We start from the raw sequence: 22,101 nt of genomic DNA on the forward strand, positions 1-22,101 counted from the left end.
CTCCACTCGGTTGCCTCTTTAAAGGCCTTAAGATTTGAGTCACACTTCCATCTTTGAATTTGCATTCATTTAAATCTGATTACATTTTTGAATGGCTCACAACATTAAGGGTGCTATAGAAATGCAAATGAAAGCTCAATGACCCGTTTCGCTCCCTACAAATGCTGCCCAATCTGATTCGGGGGTAGAGAGTGGTGTAGCGTTAATGTAATCTCGAAGCCCAGGCTAATGCTCTGGAGTGATGGGTTCAAATACCATCATCGTTTAATTAATAAAATCTGGAATTAAAAGCGAGTATCAATAATTAGGACCATTGTGTAAAAGGAACCCATCTGGTTCATTAATGCTCTCTTGGGAAGGAAATTAGCCATCCTTAGTTGATCTGGTCAATGTGTAACTCCGACCCACAGCAATATGATTGATTGCTCTCTGAAATGGCCCAGCAAGCCACTCAGTTCAAAGGCAATTAGATTGACAAGAAATGCTGGCCTTGCCTGTGACCCCCCCACCACCACCACAAAATAAATACATTTTCTGTTTTTATTTATTTTTTATTACAAACTGAGCATCAACAATTCAATTAATTGCCAGCTTTAAAAAATATATATAAGTAAATGTATGTTTTCATTTATTTTCCAGAAAAAGTCACAAGACCGAGTTTTTCAGGATACTCAATGGGTATGCTTTTGTAAACAAATCTCAGTCTTACTTTGACGTGTGTCTGAGTGAAGTATTACGCTGCTTCACAAGTGTAAGAGTTTTATTTTACAAAGACAAATATGTGAAGGAAGCCATTTTTTTCAAGGCATTGTCACCTCATTTACCAGAGTGTAAAAGATTAGGTCTGGTAGCTGCATTGATAGGAGAATTAAAAAGATGTCTTCCAGAATGAGAATGGCAAACAAAGAAAGTATTCTAGTGGAGTTGAAATAGGAATGTCAATGGAAGCAGGAAACTGAATGCCAACAGGAGATGGAAAGATGTGCATGGCAGTCAACTAAGAAGAGAGGCTGGCTAGGCTGAGGTTGCTTTCCTTAGAGCAGAGAAGACTGAGGGGGGACCTGTTCAAGGTATATAAAACGGTGAATCATAGATCATAAAATTTAAAGTACAGAAGGAGGCCATTCAGGCCATCGAGTCTACACCGGCCCTTGGCAAGAGCACCCTACCCAAGCCCACACCTCCACCCTATCCCCGTAACCCAGTAACCCCACCCCACTTTTTTGAACACTAAGGGCAATTTAGCATTGCCAATCCACGTAACGTGCACATCTTTGGACCATGTGAGGAAACCGGAGCACCCGGAGGAAAGCCGCACACACACAGGGAGAACGTGCAGGCTCCGCACAGACAGTGACCCAAGCCGGGAATCGAACCTGGGACCCTGGAGCTGCGAAGCAACTGTGCTAACCATTGTACTACCGTGCTGCCCTATGAAGGACATTGATAGCGTAGATTTTAAGGGCAGCACGGTAGCATTGTGGATAGCACAATTGCTTCACAGCTCCAGGGTCCCAAGTTCGATTTCAACTTGGGTCACTGTCTGTGTGGAGTCTGCACATCCTCCCCGTGTGTGCATGGGTTTCCTCAGGGTACTCCGGTTTCCTCCCACAGTCCAAAGATGTGCAGGTTGGGTGGATTGGCCATGATAAATTGCCCTTAGTGTCCAAAATTCTATGATTAACCTAGGACAAAAGTTCGGCACAACATCGTGGGCCGAGGGGCCTGTTCTGTGCTGTATTTCTCTATATCTAGATAGGAAGAAACATTTCCCTTTCGTAGTGGGGTCAATAACCCGGAGGCATAGATTTAAGGTAAGGGGCAGGAAAGTTAGGAGGGATTTGAGGAAAAATCTTTTCTCCCAGAGGGCGGAGAGAATCTGGAATTCACTGCCTGAAAGGGTGATGGAGGCAGCAACCCTCACAATATTTAAGGAGTATTAGTTGAGCACCTGAAGCGACATAGTGTACAAAGCTACTGACCAAGTGCTGGAAAATGGGATGAGGATAGGGATTTGATGGCTGGAGCAAACATGATGGACTGAAGGCTCTCTTTTTATTCTGTAAAACGTTATGACTCAACGGGCGCAATTTAACCGATCTAACTGGCCCAATCCCGGTTCCGGATCTCACCTAGGTGTGGCAAGGTACCAACTAACATCAATTGAGGGCAATCTCCATCTCATTAAAGGGATGGATGCCACTATCTAATGGCCTCCCAAATCTAACCAGCTCCCCAGCGGGGACAAGGGGATTCTCGCAGTAACTTCATTGCAGTATTGATGTAAGCCTACCTGTGACAATAATATTATCATTATTTATTATTATTATTAAAACGGGAAGCTAGCTGCTGAGAGGATCGGAGATGAGTTGCCAACTTCAAAATTGGGCATGCAGCCCAGGGGCACTGGAGCTGCTGGCCAGTGCTCGGGGGGGGGGGGGGGGGGGGGGGGGGGCGTTGGTGGAGGGGGCATTTAGGTGTGCCCCCGGGATTATGGGCCTGTCTGGTATAATGTTCTCTGTATGCACTGATGCCGAAGTCTTTGTCGTTGAAGTGAACAGATAACATATGGCTTTGGAAATGAACAAAACTGTTTATTAATTAACGTTCTCCTGTCTTCACGCCACCTGTGGTCGGATGCTAGAATACTAAACTATACATACAGGCACTAATGTTTACGGTTTGGTTATTTTATCATCTAAATAGATGATAGATCATGACTGGGATTCCCGCATGTGCGGGAGCAGGGGTTTCTTCTCCACGCCGGCCATGGTGGAGCTTTACCGAGGCCGGCGCAGCGGGAAAGAGGGCCCCCATGGCACAGGCCCGCCCACAGATCGGTGGGCCCCGATTGCGGGCCAGGCCACTGTGGGGGCCCCCTCGGTCCGGATACCCCTGTGCCCCTCCCACCCCCGAAGACTCCGCAGGCCGCCCTCAGAGCCAGGTCCCGCCGGTATGGACCTGGACCTTGTGTATTTCACGCCGGCAGAATTGGTCGAAAACAAGCGGCCACTCGGCCCACCGGGGCCCGGAGAATTGCCGGGGGGGGGCTGCTGCCAACGGCCCCTGACTGGTGCAATGTAATCCCCGCCCCGCCAAAAATCCAGCGCCGGAGAATTCGGCAGCTGGCATCGGAGCAGCGGGGCGGAATTCACGCCGCCCCCCCCCCCCCCCCCCCCGGCATTTCTCCGACCCGGCGGGGGGTCAGAGAATCCCGTCCCATATATCATCATGGTTGGGGTCTAGAAGCCATTGGTGGGTGGGGTCGCCCATGTACCGGGGGGGGGGGGGTGGGGGGCAGTTCCCATGGGTCCTAGAGGCCATCCCCGGATTCTGTATATCCATAACAGGGGCAACTTCAGCTGCTGCCTGTCTGTCCCACTGAACACCTCCTGCACTAATATGGTGGAGATCACTTATAACTCTCTCTGACTGTGAGCAGTCTCTGGTTGCACAGCTGAAGGGTATTGCTGATAGGGAATTGGCAATGTTAGTTATATTAGCACTTCACAGCTCTCGAGTGGAATCTCATGGGTCACGTGCCATGTCGCAGGTGAGTGCTATTGCCTAGCATCCCAATCAAACTATGAGGCCTGGACACGTGGCCTGAATCTGGAGACATCAACACCACAGCAGCCAACAATTAAACACCCAAGAGCTGGGCTTCAGCACTGGAGATATCACCGCGGTCAGAGGGTGATGTGGTGATATGCCTGTTCATAATATTACATGTATTCGGCAGAGTGGCCTCCCACTAGTAGGTAACCATGTACTCAGCAGTGTGACCTCCCATCAGCAGATGGCATTACATATAAGTCATGTGACATCCGGCTACCTCCAGAAGTTTGAAGGCGAATATTCGCATGAAGGCCTGAGTATAAGTTTAAAAAAAGCAGTTTATTGTATCAGAATTCTGGGACAAAAGGCCTGAGGCTCCGCAGCCTATTGACAGCACCCTTTCTCACTTGAGCTAAGGCTCACATGCGTTAATATACAGATTCAAGAGGCGGAATGAGATGTATTCTCATTTACATGCAATCAATCAACTATATTCGCGTCACACTTCATTTCATGCAGTCAATCAATTTTCCTAGCATCCCAGTTATCACATATATGGTTAAAGTGGGTGTTCTCTTACCTGCCCCTAACTTCATACAGAAGTCATTCAAAACAAACATAATGATGTCCTGTCTACAGCTGGGGTCCTTGGGCCACATAGCATTTCTTGTTCTGTGAAGCTGTTATCAGTGGTTGTTAAAATACTCACTAGGTTCTCATGAGGTAGTTTACACAGTTTGTAACTTATTGTTAAAGGAAAGAGGCTAGTTCATCCAGTTTGTGTCTTTAGTATTGCTAAAATAGTTAACAGCCATTTTGTGTCCTTTCTGATATTAACAAGCATTGACTATCTATTTCTACAAATTGCTTCTTCTAAACAGGCATCTAAGCCAATGAGTACCGTTTGTCTCATCAGAACTATACAAAAATAATATAGGAGCACAAATATAGTTACAGGGCCACCTATAATTTATATCATAGTCCAGAATCTCAAAATGCCCTCCAACAGCGTACATGAGGACAGACATGCATAAGGGTAGTTCCAGGAAAGTCTAATGTAACTCTAATATAACCTGGTCTGTATCTGATCGTTATTCTACCACGTGTACAGTAATGAATCCTAGTTCTGGTTAAATCACCAGCAGTTCTGTAGATTCATAGCTAGACAAAATCACGGAACACAACATGGTACCAGAGTGATGGAGATTTGAGGGTAACGTCAGAAGACACAAAGTTAAAATTCGGCTGAAGAACTGACCTGGTGAACTGCAACCATCGGCGACTCAACGCAGTAAAAGACACTGAAGTTTGAAATGAAAGGTTTAAAAGCACTCCACCAGCTTCAAGTATCGGGTAATGTAGATGAAAACTGGCCTGTCTTCAAGCAGCAGTTGAAGCTCTATGTTTCGGCCCTTGGCCTGCAGGCACGGCCTGATGAAAGGCGATTTGCATTGCTGCTCATGGTGCCGGGTCCACAAGCAATAGAACTGTATAATACTTTTCCTTTGACAATGAAGAGGAGAACAAGAGATACAATGAAATCATTGGGTACTTTGATCGACATTGCTCTGCCAAAAAGAATGAAACATTTGAGAGATGCGTGTTCTGTACGTGTACCCAGAAACCTGGCGATTCTTTCAACAGTTTTGTAAGAAACTTTACCAGATGGAATCACAGCCTGACAAGCTTGAATCTTCATGCCTTGATGAACTAGAAATTATGGCGTGCACAGGCTGCAAGATCAACTGGAAGAAAGGAAAAAAATGTCACGTTGAAAACAATTAAAACCAAGCCGAAGCACAAGGGTCGAGGTCCTCGCAAAAGTTCCGAAAATTGTACCAAATTGCTCATCCTTTAATTTCTTCAGTCCTCCGCAAGTTTCACAGCATGGAATGCGAAATATGAATTCGACGGCAAAACTTGATGCTGACTTTGAAATTGACTGCCTTCTGCGTGAACACATAATTCCGTGTGCAATGTTGTATTTTACAGGAGGAATCATTGCAGACCATGTTGAATTGGATGATGAACACCTAGAATATGCTACCTTTGAATATGATGCAGCAAGCAACAGCATGGAAGGTGAGCCAGATGAATATTAATATGAAATGTCCGTAAATTTATTTTGCAGAAGCAATGGCGGGCTCAATGAAGGGGCCCGAGAAGTGTTGCTCCGGTGGTTTGGTGGGAATGGCGAGGTGGTCACGAGATGCCCAGACCATGCTGGATACTGAGCAGGGAGAGAACTCTGAGATGGCACATTCTAAAATAGAAAGTGAGAACGCAGTGACTGATACCTCAGAGGAACAGCTCTTGCACAGGCTATTCACAGACTATATCGTACCATTCTTGGAGAAGTTCGCTCCAGAGGCACATTGTGAATTGATTCAGGCCTCTGAAGTGGCTCCGGCAGTCGACTCTCTGATCTTCAAGGCTACTCCACCGTAAGATGAGCTGGAACAGCTGATGACCATATCGCTATGTAGCTTTTCGGATCACACACACATACTAGAGCAAGACCAGGATCATCCATCGCCTGGATCGTCAGGGCCAGACAGCGTTTGTATCGTCATTATAGTGAGGAGGAGCTATTAATCATTGCTCTAACAAGCCAAGAAGGGACAATACTTGATGTTATAGATGGCACTTTCACCCAGGCAACAGAGAGCGAGGCCTTCCAACCTCCAGATGAGGGGGCAGAATTGGGTGTGGCTGCACAATCCCTTGAAGACAAGCTGGCGCCATAGGTCACAACTCAGGATCTGCACACTTCTATGCACAGGGTGCAGACCAGCAGTAAAACGTGGATTGTCAAACCCAAACACAAGAAGAAAAGAATTCGCAAGATAACTGAAACACAGAAAAAGAGGAAGACAAAAGTGAGAGAGCTAGCGCATCCCACTGACAGAAACAGAAGAGAAAATGTTCATATTGTGATGACAAGCCAGAGACAGAAGAAACAGAGAACATACAACAAAGCAGCAAATAGCGTCATGGGAAGAAATGGAAAAAGACAAAGCTGTTGACGCACGTGTGGCCATTAAACAGACATGCTTTCAAAAGGCTGGTAATAGCTCAAATGACCACAGGGATATCACATGAGGGAGGCGCAATGAGCTGTGCGAAAGGACAGACACCGACCAGGCATATCATGTTTATGGACATCCTAATTAAATCTGTTTATATTGTTTATGCATGTTACAGATGTAGAAAGTAAAGATAATAATCATGCTTGTACACTAACATCAATACCTCCTAAGGAAGAGGGATGTAGTGATATGCCTGTTCATAATATTACATGTATTCGGCAGTGTGGCCTCCCACTAGTAGGTAACGATGTATGTAGCAGTGTGACCTCCCATCAGCAGATGTCATTACATATAAGTGAGGTGGCATCCAGCTACCTCCAGAAAATTGGAATGCATACATTTTTTTAATAAATTTTTTTTATTGAGTTTTCATATTTTATATATGACAAATTACAAGTTATTAGAGAGAGAGAAAAAAAAAAGGAAAACACAAAAATTTAACATGAATATTTACAGGTAAGCATCTTCATAACAATAATTGTGGCCGCCCCCTTTAGCCAGCATACATATTTTACATTCCCCAATATGGCCGAGGCACATGTTTATAGGCATTTATTTATAGTTTGGTTTTGGGCCTTGGCTTGCCATCAAACCCCCATACCGAGCCCGTAGCCACCCCCCCCCCCCCCCCCTCCCCCCGGCTACCTTCCCCCGATTCCCGTCCATTTTCCCCTGGTTCTTGGCCACCCGACTATTCTTCCTCATGTACGTTGGCCACAAACAGGTCCCGGAACAGTTGCATGAATGGCTCCCACGTTCTGTGGAAGCCGTCGTCCGACCCTCGGATGGCGAATTTGATTTTCTCCATTTGGAGAGATTCCGAGAGGTCGGACAGCCAGTCTGCAGCTCTGGGTGGTGCTGCTGACCGCCAGCCAAACAGGATTCTACGGCGGGCAATCAGGGAGGCAAAGGCAAGGGCGTCCGCCCTCCTCCCCAGGAATAGATCTGGCTGGTCTGAAACCCCGAAGACCGCCACTATCGGGCATGGCTCCACCCTCACCCCCACCACTTTGGACATAGCCTCGAAGAAGGCTGTCCAGTACTCCACAAGTCTGGGGCAAGACCAGAACATGTGGGCGTGGTTGGCCGGGCCTCTCTGGCACCGCTCACATTTGTCCTCCACCTCCGGGAAGAACCTACTCATACGGTTTCTCGTTAAGTGGGCTCTATGTACCACTTTTAGTTGCATCAGGCTGAGCCTTGCGCACGTGGAGGTGGAGTTGACCCTATGCAGTGCTTCGCTCCAGAGTCCCCACCCTATCTCCATCCCCAGGTCGTCCTCCCATTTCCTTCTTGTTGCGTCCAGTACGGTGTCGTCCCTATCTACCAGTCAGTCATACATGTCACTACAGTTCCCTTTCTCTAGGATACTTGCGTCCAGTAGGTCTTCCAGTAGTGTCTGTCGTGGCGGTTGTGGGTACGTCCTTGTCTCCTTTCGTAGGAAGTTTTTGAGCTGCAGGTACCGTAGCTCGTTCCCCCCAGCTAGCTGAAATTTCTCTGTCAGTTCGTCCAGTGTTGCGATCCTGTCGTCCGTGTATAGGTCCCTGACTGTCAGTGTCCCCCCGTCCTGCCTCCATCTTTTGAAGGTGGCGTCAGTCAGTGCTGGTTTGAACCTATGGTTGTTGCAGATGGGAGCCTTGTCCGACATTTTGTACAGGCCAAATTGCTGCCGCAGTTGGTTCCAGGATTGGAGGGTGGCTGTCACCACTGGGCTGGTGGAGTGTTTTTTGGGTGGGGATGGGAGTGCTGCCGTGGCGAGGGCCCGGAGGGAGGTTCCCATGCAGGAGGCCTCCTCCGCACGCACCCACTCGGCTTCTGGCTCCTGGATCCATCCCCTTACTCGCTCGGCTGTTGCCGCCCAGTGGTAGAATTGTAGATTCGGGAGGGCTAGCCCCCCCCTGGATTTTGTTTTTTGTATGACCTTCTTTGGGATCCTAGCATTTTTACCCCCCCATATGAACGCCATGATATGTTTGTCCAGCGCTTTGAAAAAGGCCTTGGGGATGTAGATCGGAATGGATCTAAACAAGAAAAGGAACCTGGGCAGTACGTTCATTTTGATCGTCTGGACTCTCCCCGCGAGGGAGAGCGGGAGTGTGTTCCATCTTTGCAGGTCCTTTTTAACTTCCTCCGTCAGGCTGGTGAGGTTCCATTTGTGGATCCCTTTCCAGTCATGGGCTATTTGGATCCCCAGGTAGCGGAATTTATTTCGGGCTTGTTTGAACGGCAGCCCCTTTAGTGCTGCCCCCCCACCTTGCGGGTGTACTGGGAAGATCTCACTTTTGCTCATGTTGAGTTTGTAGCCCGAGAAGGCTCCAAACTCTTTCAGGAGCGCTATGATTCCGTCCATTTGGAATGCATACATGAGGACAGTCATGCATAAGGGTAGTTCCAGGAGAGTCTAATGTAACTCTAATATAACCTGGTCTGTATCGGATCGTCACGTGTACAGTAATGAATCCTAGTTCTGGTTAAGTCACCAGCAGTTCTGTAGATTCATTGCTAGGCAAAATCACGGAACACAACATGGTACCAGATTGGAGACTTGAGGGTAACGTCGTGATGTGCCATCAATTGTACGAGAGATGAGTGCTTTACAAAAGTCAGGCTTTAATAGACTAGAACATAGCTCTGCGATCGTCTACAATGGAATGGACGATCGCCGGGCGTTTGTCCATTTATACCTCGTTAATGGAGGCGTGGTTAACTCAGCCTCTCGGCCAATCGGTCGAGAGGCACATGACCGACCAGGGCCAATGGTAAGCCGGTGTTCTGCCCCAATGGCAGACAGGTGTGCAAATCATATCACCACACGTCGGAAGGCACAAAGTTAAAATTCGGCTGAAGAACTGACCTGGTGAACTGCAACCATCAGCGACTCAATGCAGTAAAAGACACTGAAGTTTGAAATGAAAGGTTTAAAAGCACCCCACCAGCTTCAAGTATCAGGTAATGTAGACAAAAACTGGCCTGTCTTCAAGCAGCAGTTGAAGCTCTATGTTTCGGCCCTTGGCCTGCAGGCACGGCCTGACGAAAGGCGATTTGCATTGCTGCTCATGGTGCCGGGTCCACCAGCAATAGAACTGTATAATACTTTTCCTTTGACAATGAGGAGGAAAGCAAGAGATACAATGAAATCATTGGGCACGTTGATCGACATTGCTCTGCCAAAAAGAATGAAACATTTGAGAGATGCGTGTTCTGTACGTGTACCCAGAAACCTGGCAATTCTTTCAACAGTTTTGTAAGAAACTTTACCAGATGGAATCACAGCCTGACAAGCTTGAATCTTCATGCCTTGATGAACTAGAAATTATGGCGTGCACAGGCTGCAAGATCAACTGGAAGAAAGGAAAAAAATGTCACGTTGAAAACAATTAAAACCAAGCCGAAGCACAAGGGTCGAGGTCCTCGCAAAAGTTCCGAAAATTGCACCAAATTGCTCATCCTTTAATTTCTTCAGTCCTCCGGATGTTTCACAGCATGGAATGCGAAATAAGAATTCGATGGCAAAACTTGATGCTGACTTTGAAATTGACTGCCTTCTGCGTGAACACATAATTCCGTGTGCAATGTTGTATTTTACAGGAGGAATCATTGCAGACCTTGTTGACTTGGGTGATGAACACCTAGAATATGCTGTCCTTGAATATGATGCAGCAAGCAACAGCATGGAAGGTGAGCCAGATGAATATTAATATGAAATGTCCGTAAATTTATTTTGCAGAAGCAATGGCGGGCTCAATGAAGGGGTCCGAGAAGTGTTGCTCCGGTGGTTTGGTGGGAATGACGAGGTGGTCACAAGAGATGCCCAGACCATGCTGGATACTGAGCAGGGAGAGAACTCTGAGATGGCACATTCTAAAATAGAAAGTGAGAACGCAGTGACTGATACCTCAGAGGAACAGCTCTTGCATAGGCTAATCACAGACTATATCGTACCAATCTTGGAGAAGCTCGCTCCAGAGGCACATTGTGAATTGATTCAGGCCTCTGAAGTGGCTCCGGCAGTCGACTCTCTGATCTTCAAGGCTACTCCACCGTAAGATGAGCAGGAACAGCTGATGACCATATCGCTATGTAGCTTTTCGGATCACACACACATACTAGAGCAAGACCAGGATCATCCATCGCCTGGATCGTCAGGGCCAGACAGCGTTTGTATCGTCATTATAGTGAGGAGGAGATATTAACCATTGCTCTAACAAGCCAAGAAGGGACAATACTTGATGTTATAGATGGCACTTTCACCCAGGCAACAGGGAGCGAGGCCTTCCAACCTCCAGATGAGGGGGCAGAATTGGGTGTGGCTGCACAATCCCTTGAAGACAAGCTGGCGCCATAGGTCACAACTCAGGATCTGCACACTTCTATGCACAGGGTGCAGACCAGCACTGAAACGTGAATTGCCAAACCCAAACACAAGAAGTAAAGAATTTGCAAGATAACCTAAACACAGAAAAAGAGGAAGAGGAGAAGAGTGAGAGCTAGCGCATCCCACTGACAAAAACAGAAGAGAAAATGTTGATGTTGTGATTGACAGAAGAAACAGAGAACATACAACAAAGCAGCAAATAGCGTCGTGGGAAGAAATGGAAAAAGACGAAGCTGGTGATGCACGTATGTCCATTAAACAGACATGCTTTCAAAAGGTTGGTAATAGCTCAAATGATCACAGGGCGATCCCATGAGGGAGGCGCAATGAACTGTGCGAAAGGACAGACACCGACCAGGCATATCATGTTTATGGACACCCTAGTTAAATCTGTTTATATTGTTTTTGTATATTACAAACGTAAAAAGTAAAGATAGTAATCATGCTTGTACACTAACATCAATAACTCCTAAGGAAGAGGAATGTAGTGATAAGCCTGTAGATAACATTACATGTACTTCGCAGTGTGACCTTTCACCAGCAGGTGGCATCAGATATAAGTCAGGTGACATCCGGCTACCTCCAGAAGGTTGGAAGGCGTACATGAGGACAGTCGTGCAAAAGGAGAGTCTAATGTAACTCTATGGTAACCTGGTCTGTATCTGATCGTTACTCTACTAAGTGTACATTAGAAATACTAGTTCTGGCTAAGTCACCAGCAGTTCTGTAGATTCATTGCTAGACAGAATCACAGAACACAACAGGTGAGTGTACATGGATCGGGGAGCGTACCAGAGTGCTGTCCACGTAATGCTCCCGGCAGGGGTCTGCGATCCAAGTCCAATGGAACCAGTTGTGATCCGGGGTGCGTGTGCAGGGCGGGGTCAGCACAACCAGTTTGTTGGATGCACCCTGATAGAAGGTAAGACACGTAAGGGTGGGGGAGGCTTGGGGGATTTGAGGGCCCCGGGGTGGAAGTCATAACTGATTGTCAGTCTCTCACCTTCTCCAATTCCTGACAGATATTACATTATGGATGGGATTGTAAACTACGTAGCAACCGCCCTCATGGTGCTGGTGGCAGTCCAGACGGCGGAGAAGGCGGCGGCAGCAGCATTGATGCAGGCTCAAGGCAGAAGCCCATGTGCAGGAACCCTGCCCACACCCTAAGGACCCGGCCGCCCATCAGGCCGGGGAGGGACCCAGAGGGGGAGGTCAATGACGGCCCAAGGTGTATAGTCGTTGTTAGTTGTTTGAGAACATGTTGGACACCATGTGCTGCAGGATGCTCCATCTCAACAAGGGGGCAGTGTGGCACCTGCAAAATGCCTTTGCAGACTTGCCGCCTCATGGAGGAGGAGAATACCAGCTCCTGGTGGTCGTGAAGGTCACTGCAGTCCTGAATTTTTATGCTATGTGTTCATTCCAGGGCTCGAGCGGGACCTTGTGCGGCATTTCACAGCCTACAGCCTACAAGCGCACTGTGAAGTTACGGATGCCCTACATGCCTGGGCATCAGCCAACATAAACTTTGAGCTAAATCAAGCCCATCATGATGCCCAGGCAACAGGATTCTCCACCATCGCTGGGATGCCCTAGGTCCAGGGGGTAATAGATGGCATGCATGTCACCTTGCGCACACCGGGCAACAGTGAGTGCCCTTAATTAATAGGAAGGGGATCCACTCCCTGAATGTTCAACTCGTGCTCAACCACCACCTCCGATCATGCATGTTTGTGCATGCTTCCCTGGGAGTATCTACGACAGCTACATCCTGGGACACTCAGAGATCCCCAGCATCTTCGATGACAGGTTGGCTCTTGGGTGATGAGACTAAGGTCCTGGCTAATGACACCAGTACGGAGGCCAGAGACCAATGTGGAGACCCGATAAAACAAGACCCATGTTGCTACCCATGCTGTCATTGAGTAGTGCATCAGGCTACTCAAAATGTTTTTCTCATGCCTTGACTGCTTTGGTGATGCACTGCAGTACACCCCCAGAGCGTCGCCCGCTTTATGGTGGTCTGATGTGCCCTCCATAACTTGGCACAACAGCAGCGCGTCGTGCTGGATTTGGAGGTGAAGGGACATGTGACCTCGTCTTTGGAGGAGGGCAAGGAAGGGGCCAGACCCGGGGGGGGGGGGGGCTCGACGATGAGTCCGCGAAAGAGCCACGGGAGGTGCTGGATGCTGGAGGATAGTGACGGTGAGGCAGTGAGGGTCCGGTATGCCCGAAGGGGCAGGGAGGTCCTCATCCTTGCCCGCTTCTCATAGGATGAGGCGCTGTCCACCATCTCACACCCATACCTTCCCACCCATTCCCCTCCCACCCATTCCCCTCCCACCCATCCCCCCATCAACCTCCCTCCCCCCGACTATCCAGTTCCACCCTTGCACAATCTGTGTTAGATCATTTCAACCTCCCCCAACCTCCTCCTTCTGCCCTCCTTCCCTCATCACCCTCCTTTCTCCCTCCCCGACTACCCTGTTTCACCCTCCCAGTGTCTGTGTCAGATCACTTCAATCTGCCCGAACCCCCTCCTTCCCCATCCCCCTCCTTCCCCCATCCCCCTCCTTCCCCATCCCCCTACTTCCCCATCCCCCTCCTTCCCCATCCCCATCCTTCCTCCATCCCCCTCCCCCTCCTTCCCCATCCCCCTCCTTCCCCATCCCCCTCCTTCCCCCATCCCCCTCCTTCCCCATCCCCCTCCTTCCCTCTCCCCATCCTTCCCCATCCCCCTCACCCTCCTTCCCCCCTCCCCCTCCTTCCCCCCTCACCCTCCTTCCCCCATCCCCCTCCTTCCCCCATCCCCATCCTTCCCCCATCCCCCTCCTTCCCCGATCCCCCTCCTTCCCCGATCCCCCTCCTTCCCCGATCCCCCTCCTTCCCCCATCCCCCTCCTTCCCCCATCCCCCTCCTTCCCTCATCCCCTCCTTCCCTCATCCCCCTCCTTCCCCCATCCCCCTCCTTCCCCCATCCCCCTCCTTCCCTCATCCCCCTCTTTCCCCATCCCCATCCTTCCCCCATCCCCCTCACCCTCCTTCCCCCATCCCCCTCCTTCCTCCCTACCTGACTACCCTGTTTCACACTCCCAGTGTCTGTGTAACATCAATCCAGGGTGATGGGCCTGTGTCGACACTATCAGTGGGCCATTACACAAGGCAGGAAGGTGATGATAACCCGCTGTGAGGTAAGCTCTGGTGCTCCTCAATCTGTGCCATAGTCTGACTCCCGTCTTTCTGTTGACAGCGCGTGCACACCCATCACCTGCACATGGTATGCCTCGGGGGGGGGGCTCCAGATATAGGACCACTGAGCCGGGGTGCATGGGTTGGTGGAGAGCAGAGGGAAACAGGGGGTAGAGGTGCAAGCCAGCCTGCAATGTGGAACCTGACAGAGACTTCACATATCTCAGGTATAACGTGTTTTAATTCTGAGCGTTCTAAACCCGAAGGGTCCTTAGCTACCGATGGTGACCATCCACCCCCCCCCCCCCCCCCCCCCACCACCTCACTCCCAGTGCCCACTCAGTGATCCCCAATCTTCTTAGTCCTCCGTGCTCTGCTGCTACATTTAGCTGTGTCCCCAGGATGCACATCAGAGGTGGAGGCAGACTGCTGGTCTATGCGCCCTGTGGACTTTGATGCCTCTAGTGGACGTCCTCTGGAGGGCCTGGGGCCTGCGTGCCAGGCCACCTCTTTGGTCTGCTGCTCTCAAGATGTGCAGTTGTCAGGAGAGGGGACTCGGGAGAGATGGAGACCGCAGTTGTCTCCCTGTTGGAAGCTCCGGGTTGGCCTCCGTTGCTTCCTCCTCCTGGACGGTGTCCATAGGGCCCTGCGGGGCAGCTGGAGTGAGCTCCAGAGGTCCCTGCGTCATCCGGCCCTGCTGCCTCCCCATTGTGTGAACCATGGTCCAGGCGTCCTGAGCAATGTTCCTCTGTGGCTGGGCACACTTTGGAGTGCCTCGGCAATGTCCACCTGCATCTGGGACACGTTCCCCAGCTACTGGGACATACTGTCAAGGCGCTCAGCCATGGTCGTCACTGACTGAGCATCGCGCTGGACATCACCACTCATAATGCTGACTTTGTTGCAGGCTTTCCACTGCGGTCCCCACCCTAGCAGTATTGGCCTCCGTGTCCGTAACCTTTGGCAGGGATGGGGGGGGGGGGGGGGGTTGTGAGGAGATGGGGTGGCACTCCCATATCGGAGGTACCTTCTGATGGAGTTGTGCGAGAGAATTTGCATGTGGTCAGTGGCAGGGAATGACATGAATGACTCACTTGAGACAGGTCGTCTGGTAGAGGGGCAGTGGATCCTCATCTCTGAAGCACAGGCCAACTTCACTGTCAGTGACCGCTCTATCCTCGGTCATCCCTGCAATCACCAGGGCCCGTTCCACTTAGGGGGTGAAGACTTTTATGTCCAGCATTCGGCTGCCCATCTGGGCTCTTTCCCGTCTGTTATGTACCAACTTCTCCTGTGGGGACAAAGAGAGGGCATCGTGGGCTGTTCACTTGATGCATCAAGAGAGGCATGTCTACGGTGAGGGGCAGGCGTGGGCACTACTGCTGGGAACCAGGGTGAGCCAGGGCACGGGCGTAGTATTGTGCTTTGGGGGGGGGGGGGGGGCTGAGTGCCGCTAGCCGTTGACTCTTGGGGTGGGGGTCTTGACACCGGAATCGTGGCGGGGGCCGGGGACATGCCAAACCGCAATTCTCCGGTGCCTTGACAGCGGAGTCAATGCGTTTTGCTCCGCACGTGCAGTAAATGCAGTTTGCATATCATTAGCGGGCCTGACCTGGTATTGTCAGGGGCCTCGGAGATGTTCCAGCCCTGGGAGATGCACTGCAGCTCTATGAGCTGGAGTTGCTCGAGGAGGACCATGCAGAAGCAGAGTGTGCCCAAAGGAATAGGAGGCAGCCAGTGAAGATGTAGAGCCAGCCGCCCAACAGGCCGAGGTGCAGGGTGAGGTGGGAAAGAGACACCGCATGAGGCCTCATGTGTACTGGCAGTGCCTGTCATTCGAGGAACAGCTGGATCGGGCATGCCGTCAAAGACTCAGGTGAGCAGGGGGACAGTGCAACATATCTGCCACATCATGGTGCACCAGGCAATGGGGGAGGACACCCGCCCATGGTGGCTGTCAAGGTGACAGTCGCACTGAATATTTACACCACGGAGTCCTTCCAGACGACAAGTGGGGACCTCTCAAGAATTCAGAGCTCAGTGCACAGATGCATCTGCGCTATCACGGAGGCCCTATATGCCCAGTTGGCACAATACATCCATTTCAATGTGGACTGAGCCCACCAGGATACCCAGGCAGCAAGGTTCGCTGCCATCGCTGAAATGCTCTGGGTCCAGGGGGTGATCGACAGGATGTATGTCGCCCTATGTGCACCTGCAGATGACAGGCCGCTCTGCCCAAACTGAAAGTGATTCTACTTGAAGGATGTGTAGCTGGTGTGTGACTGTCAGCATGCATGTCTGCAGCCGATACCAGGGTAGTGTGCACAACGCCTTCATCCTGGCACACTTGCTGATCCTGGCGGGGAGGTTGGCTGCTGGGCGACAGGAGGTACGCACTGCGGTCATGGCTGATGACACCGATCCAGAGGCCACACACGAACATGGAGACTCACGACAGCGACAGCCATGTCACAACCATGGGTGTGATCAAGCAGTGCTTTGGCATCTTAAAGATACGGTTCAGGTGCCTGGACCGCTCTGTAGGGGCCCTCCAGTATTGTGCTGGGAGGGTCTCCCACATCGTGCAGTGCGGTAGCATTGTGGATAGCACAATTGCTTCACAGCTCCAGGGTCCCAGGTTTGATTCCGGCTTGGGTCAGTGTCTGTGCAGAGTCTGCACATCCTCCCCGTGTGTGCGTGGGTTTCCTCCGGGCGCTCCGGTTTACCCCCACAGTCCAAAGATGTGCAGGTTAGGTGGATTGGCCATGATAAATTGCCCTTAGTGTCCAAAATTGCCCTTAGTGTTGGGTGGAGTTACTGGGTTATGGGGATAGGGTGGAGGTGTTGACCTTGGGTAGGGTGCTCTTTCCAAGAGCTGGTGCAGACTCGATGGGCCGAAAGGCCTCCTTCTGTACTGTAAATTCAATGATAATCTATGATCGTGGTGGCCTGCTGTGTCCTCCACAAAGGGGCGACATGCTGGAGGAGGAGGATGTATGTCAGTTCTCCTCCGACGAGGAGGATGTGGAGAGGACAAGGATGGGCAGGACATGGAATGTTGCACAACATATGGCAGCACGGTAGCATTGTGGATAGCATAATTGCTTCACAGCTCCAGGGTCCCAGGTTCGATTCCGGCTTGGGTCACTGTCTGTGCGGAGTTTGCACATCCTCCCCGTGTGTGCGTAGGTTTCCTCCGGGTGCTCCGGTTTCCTCCCACAGTCCAAAGATGTGCAGGTTAAGTAGATTGGCCATGATAAATTGCCCTTAGTGTCCAAAATTGCCCTTAGTATTGGGTGGGGTTACTGGGTTATGGGGATCGGGTGGAGGTGTTGACCGTGGGTAGGGTGCTCTTTCCAACAGCCGGTGCAGACTCGATGGGCCGAATGGCCTCCTTCTGCACTGTAAATTCTATGAATTCTATGATATGCACCAAGGCTCTAATCGCATCCAGGGTCACCGATGAGGGTGGGACTGGTCAGGGTCATAGACACCACATCACACCTCCAACCCACCCCCCCCCCCCCACACCTGTGATGCACTAAAGACAGGGGGGATGGGCGGGTAGTCCGAGGCAATGCAGTTTTCAGGCACTTACCCTGCGGGAGTCACTGGCATGGGCCCCATTACATCCTCCTCCCTCGGGGTGCCCGGTGGCCCCCGGGCTACTCCATGAGGCTCCCGCGCCACCTGACGCTGCCAGTCCTGGAAACCCGATCTTGTCTTGACCAGGGTCTGCATGCGAGAGGCCATAGAGCACAGGGAGTGGAACACCTCCATTTGGGAATGCGCCACATCACGCTGTGACTGTGCCATCACCTCCTGGGTCTGTGTCACATCAGCCAGTGACTGCGCCATGTTCCTCTGGGACTGTGCCACAATGACCAGCTCCTGGACAATGCAGCCAACACTCTCAGCCATAGTCCACTGTGACTGGGCCACGCTCAGGAGTGCCACTGCAATGTCCAGGTGGCTCTGGCACATGGCTGTCTGTGAGAGGGCAGCCCTGTTCTGGGCTTCGGCCACCGTCTGCACAGATTGCCCCAGGTCTTGGACATCCTGACCCACGGTCAAAACCTTTGCCCCAAGACCTCCTCCATGGATGCCACCTGAGTGGTGTTAGCCTGGGTGGCACGTCCTGCTCCTGCACTCAGTTGGAGTCCTCCAACTGCACCTACAGGTGCTGGGTGGCCGCCAACAACCCCTCATTCAGTTTCTGGCTCGTCTGCACGGCAGCTAGTCCCTGGGGTCGACCCGCTCTCTGACTATCCACCACTGGTGGTTCTTCTCTCCACCTGCTGTACCAGAGCATGTGTGTGGTGTGCAGCAGATTGTGCCCCAGGAGCCTCTTCACTAAAATGCCCAACCAAGTTGAATGTCTCTGGGATAGTGGAGAGTGTTGGAGACAGGTGATGGGAAGTCAGTGTCATCCCCGGACTCGGGCTCCGGGGTATCTCAGGATGCGGGTTGAGAGCTCCTGTCTATGTCAATCTCGTCTTCGTCACTGGTCGACAAACAGGGTTCTGGCTGCGGCTGGGATTGGGGTCACCGGAAGGGCAGCCCCATTGCAAGACAGACGGCAAGACGCATGATTGCATTGCGAGCCGGGAGGGTGGGGAGGTGTTGGTGATGGGGGAGGGAGGTAGGGGTGGTAGTTGTGGTGGAGCGGGGATGTGGGGTGTGGATGTGCGGGGAACAAGTGCCATGGGGAACTCCAACTCAGCGGGGTCTCACATCTTCGCCCAAGGCCGACCTCCGTCCCAGTGACTGCCCTTTCTTCGGGCCCACCAACCACGTCCTGTGCCCACCGTTCTGCTGCGGTGAGGGGCCGGGGCCCTCCTCCAGCCTTCTTCCGCTCGGTGATTGTGTGCGGCCTTATCCTGGATAAGGGGGGCAAATAGAAAAAGCACAGTGTTAGACAGTCCGATACATGCAGCCCAGGTGGTGAGTAGCTGATGGCTTCAGTGGCCAGGGCACTGGGCCATGACAGCCGGTATGGGTGCCTGCATGTGGTGCTGGGTGGGTGTTCTGCTGCCCTCCGGGTGGGGGTTGCGGGTCTGTGCGATGGGGTTGATGCCAGGGGCACAGGGTTGTGTACTCACCCTGGCCACCCTGAGGAGGCCATGCAATTGAAAACGTTATGTTCAACCACCAACGGCACCATTTTCATCAATACACGGAGAACTTGTGCACAGAGATTGCGCCGTCCCTTCACGGCATGACCAGTGTATATTGCCCGTCGGAATTGCTGGAGTCAGAAACATAGGGCGAGGTGGCAAAATCCTCGAAGGAGAAAATACCCAGCAAGAAGCTGCGGCTGCTCCTCTGCTTCATGGGAATCGTCGTCTATTACTTTTATTCCTGGATTTTACAAGAGATTATGTAAATAATAGATGCTCAAGACAGAGTGAATCCAGTGAAAATAGGCCATTCATTGAACTTATACAAAATGTCTTTCCCCCAAGGATTAATGATTCATTAAGGTGAATACCTCCAGTATCTCTCATGTGTGGCACTGGATGGTGAATTTTCATAGATAGGAGGACATCGATCACAGATCTGCATGTCTGATCCTGTCCTCACTCAATGCTGGCATAAATTCAATGCATCAGGGGCTATTACATAGTGATTATGAACAGGAAACGTAGATGGCTTTCCTTCCCTCCCTTGCCTTGGGCAAGAAAGCTTTAGTGTCCTAAACACTGTCTTGACTCAGGATAGACTGGGAAAGTGAATTAAACAATCTCTTATTTTATCTTTAAATAAGAGCCAAGGTCCGGTTCATTGAGGTGTCTAAAAATCCAACTTTAACACTAATTATTCACTTTATTACACTTGCATAAGAACTAAATCAAACCTTAGGTCAAATAATACATAAACTGGTCAGAACGTAACGAAAAGCGTTAAACATAAAAGCATAAGAAAAGTTAAGAACTAGATCATTCAAGAATTCAGGAAGGCAGGAATTCAAGAACAAAACCTCAACCACGAGGTCTTACTTTTAAAGGAATCCATATCTATGGCCTAATCCCTCATTTACTCACATTGACTTCTAATTCTCAGCTGGAACCTCTTGATTTGTTCAAATAGATGTCTGTCACTTAGAAAATTATTTGTTATTTAACATTGGTCATGACCTAAGATTTATTAATGTCCCTCAAATTAATTAATTGTCTACGTGCGCCCACCATGTGCGCCAATCTTAAAAAGATATGGGCCATGGCGGGACCTGGAATCCAACACCGGGGGGGGGGGGGGGGCCACGGTGGCCCCACGGTGGCCCCACGGTGGCCTGGCCGTGATCGGGGGTCCCACGGTGGCCTGGCCGTGATCGGGACCTACCAGTCAGCGGGTGTGCTGGTTCAGTGGGGGCCTATGTTCCTCCACGCCAGGCCGCTGTAGGGCTCCAACATATTGCCAGGGGACCGCGCCAGAGAAAGGAACCCCCCCACGCATGTGCGGAATCACTCCGGACATTGCGCGCATGCGCGGAAATACGCTGGCCATAGCGCCCATAGTTCCATGCCGGCTGGAGCTGCGGGGACCACTCTGGCACAGACCTAGCCCCCCAGGGAAGGGGAGCATTCCCCATTATCGGGGACCGTTGACACCGCAGTGGTTAGCGCCGCTTTTCATTACAGCGTGGGGACATAGCCCCATTACTGGAGAATCCCGCCCCAGGTGCTTGCATTAACCTTGCTGTTGCTAAGGCTTTGATACATTTTCATTTCCTTTTTATCCAAAACTCTCTAAAACAAAACTCTAATTAACTCACACCACACACCCGAAAACTAAACCAAATCCAAACTATTGAAACTTTGCCTATTTATAACTACCAATGAGCTCTAACTAGTCACAACCACAATTTCAACTGAATATCGTAATTGCTAATCACCAACTAACCTTGACAACTACAGTCAGAACTCAATGTTACAACTGTTAACAATACTATCATATAAACCTACACCAAATCCTACCATACTGCTATCTCCTTATATGAATGATGAACCATCAATCGAACGTGAGACGAGTTGCTGTACAAAAGTTAGGCTTTAATAAGCTAGATGTTAGCCCTGCGGTCGACTACAGTAAATGGACGACCGCCGGGCGTACTGGGTATTTATACCTCGCCCTGGAGGCGGGGTTAGCTCAGCCTCTCGACCAATCGGGGAGCCGTCACATGACTGGTCTCAACCAATCGGTCGAGAGGCACATGACCGACCAGGGCCAATGGTAAGCCGGTGTTCTGCACCAATGGCAGGCAGCTATGTTAATCATACCACCACAATGAATAAACCTACAAACTTTAAATTTAAACTTTCATTGCAACTATTAGCCCAATTCACCAAAATTCACAGCCGCCACCATAGCAACTGTGTCCACAAACCTCTACGAGCCTATCTCTAGCTCACACCCCCAATACCAGATTTCCGAATTTACTACCACAGAAACTCCTCTCATAATCTCTATCACTAACTAATACCCTTAGCACATCTCAATTCCCGCACACACAAGTAAAATGTCAACACCCAATTTAAAGCAAATACTGCCTCAAATATGGCCCTGTTGTACATCTCATTCATCCGAATCATCTGATCTATCATAGCTGTGTCACATTGTTGAAGCTATTATGTGCATCATTAGCATCCGCAAATATGGAAGCTGGTAAATCACTGCAGCTTACCATCCTTGCTATGATCAGAGAAACTCAATGTGGATCTTAACTGCTGAAATTTCCTCGGCCAATCCTCTAAAGCCTCACATACAAAATACCCACGTTCTTGAAATCTACGATCTGCACCATATGGGCACGTTGTATCTAACCCATTAACAATCTCTAATGCCTGCTGCCGTGCTTCCTTCACAGTCTAAGTGCCTAAGTGCA

At 50.5% G+C, this 22,101-nt stretch overlaps 1 protein-coding gene across 4 annotated transcripts in view; it reads left to right on the forward strand.

Moving 5' to 3' along the window:
- The window catches only part of LOC119973913 (inter-alpha-trypsin inhibitor heavy chain H3-like), a 111,033-nt gene that overhangs the window by 62,717 nt on the left and 26,215 nt on the right, over positions 1-22,101 (forward strand). For 2 of the 4 annotated variants that reach the window (XM_038812527.1, XM_038812526.1), the window contains exons 16-18: positions 640-678; positions 5,551-5,640; positions 10,236-10,325. In XM_038812527.1, coding sequence (XP_038668455.1) covers positions 640-678; positions 5,551-5,640; positions 10,236-10,325 — 219 coding nt within the window. The remainder of the gene's footprint in view (positions 1-639; positions 679-5,550; positions 5,641-10,235; positions 10,326-22,101) is intronic. The other 2 variants (XM_038812529.1, XM_038812530.1) reach the window with 2 other exon arrangements.

This window comes from Scyliorhinus canicula, chromosome 11, assembly GCF_902713615.1.
Source record: "Scyliorhinus canicula chromosome 11, sScyCan1.1, whole genome shotgun sequence".
NCBI classification, from domain to species: Eukaryota; Metazoa; Chordata; class Chondrichthyes; order Carcharhiniformes; family Scyliorhinidae; genus Scyliorhinus; species Scyliorhinus canicula.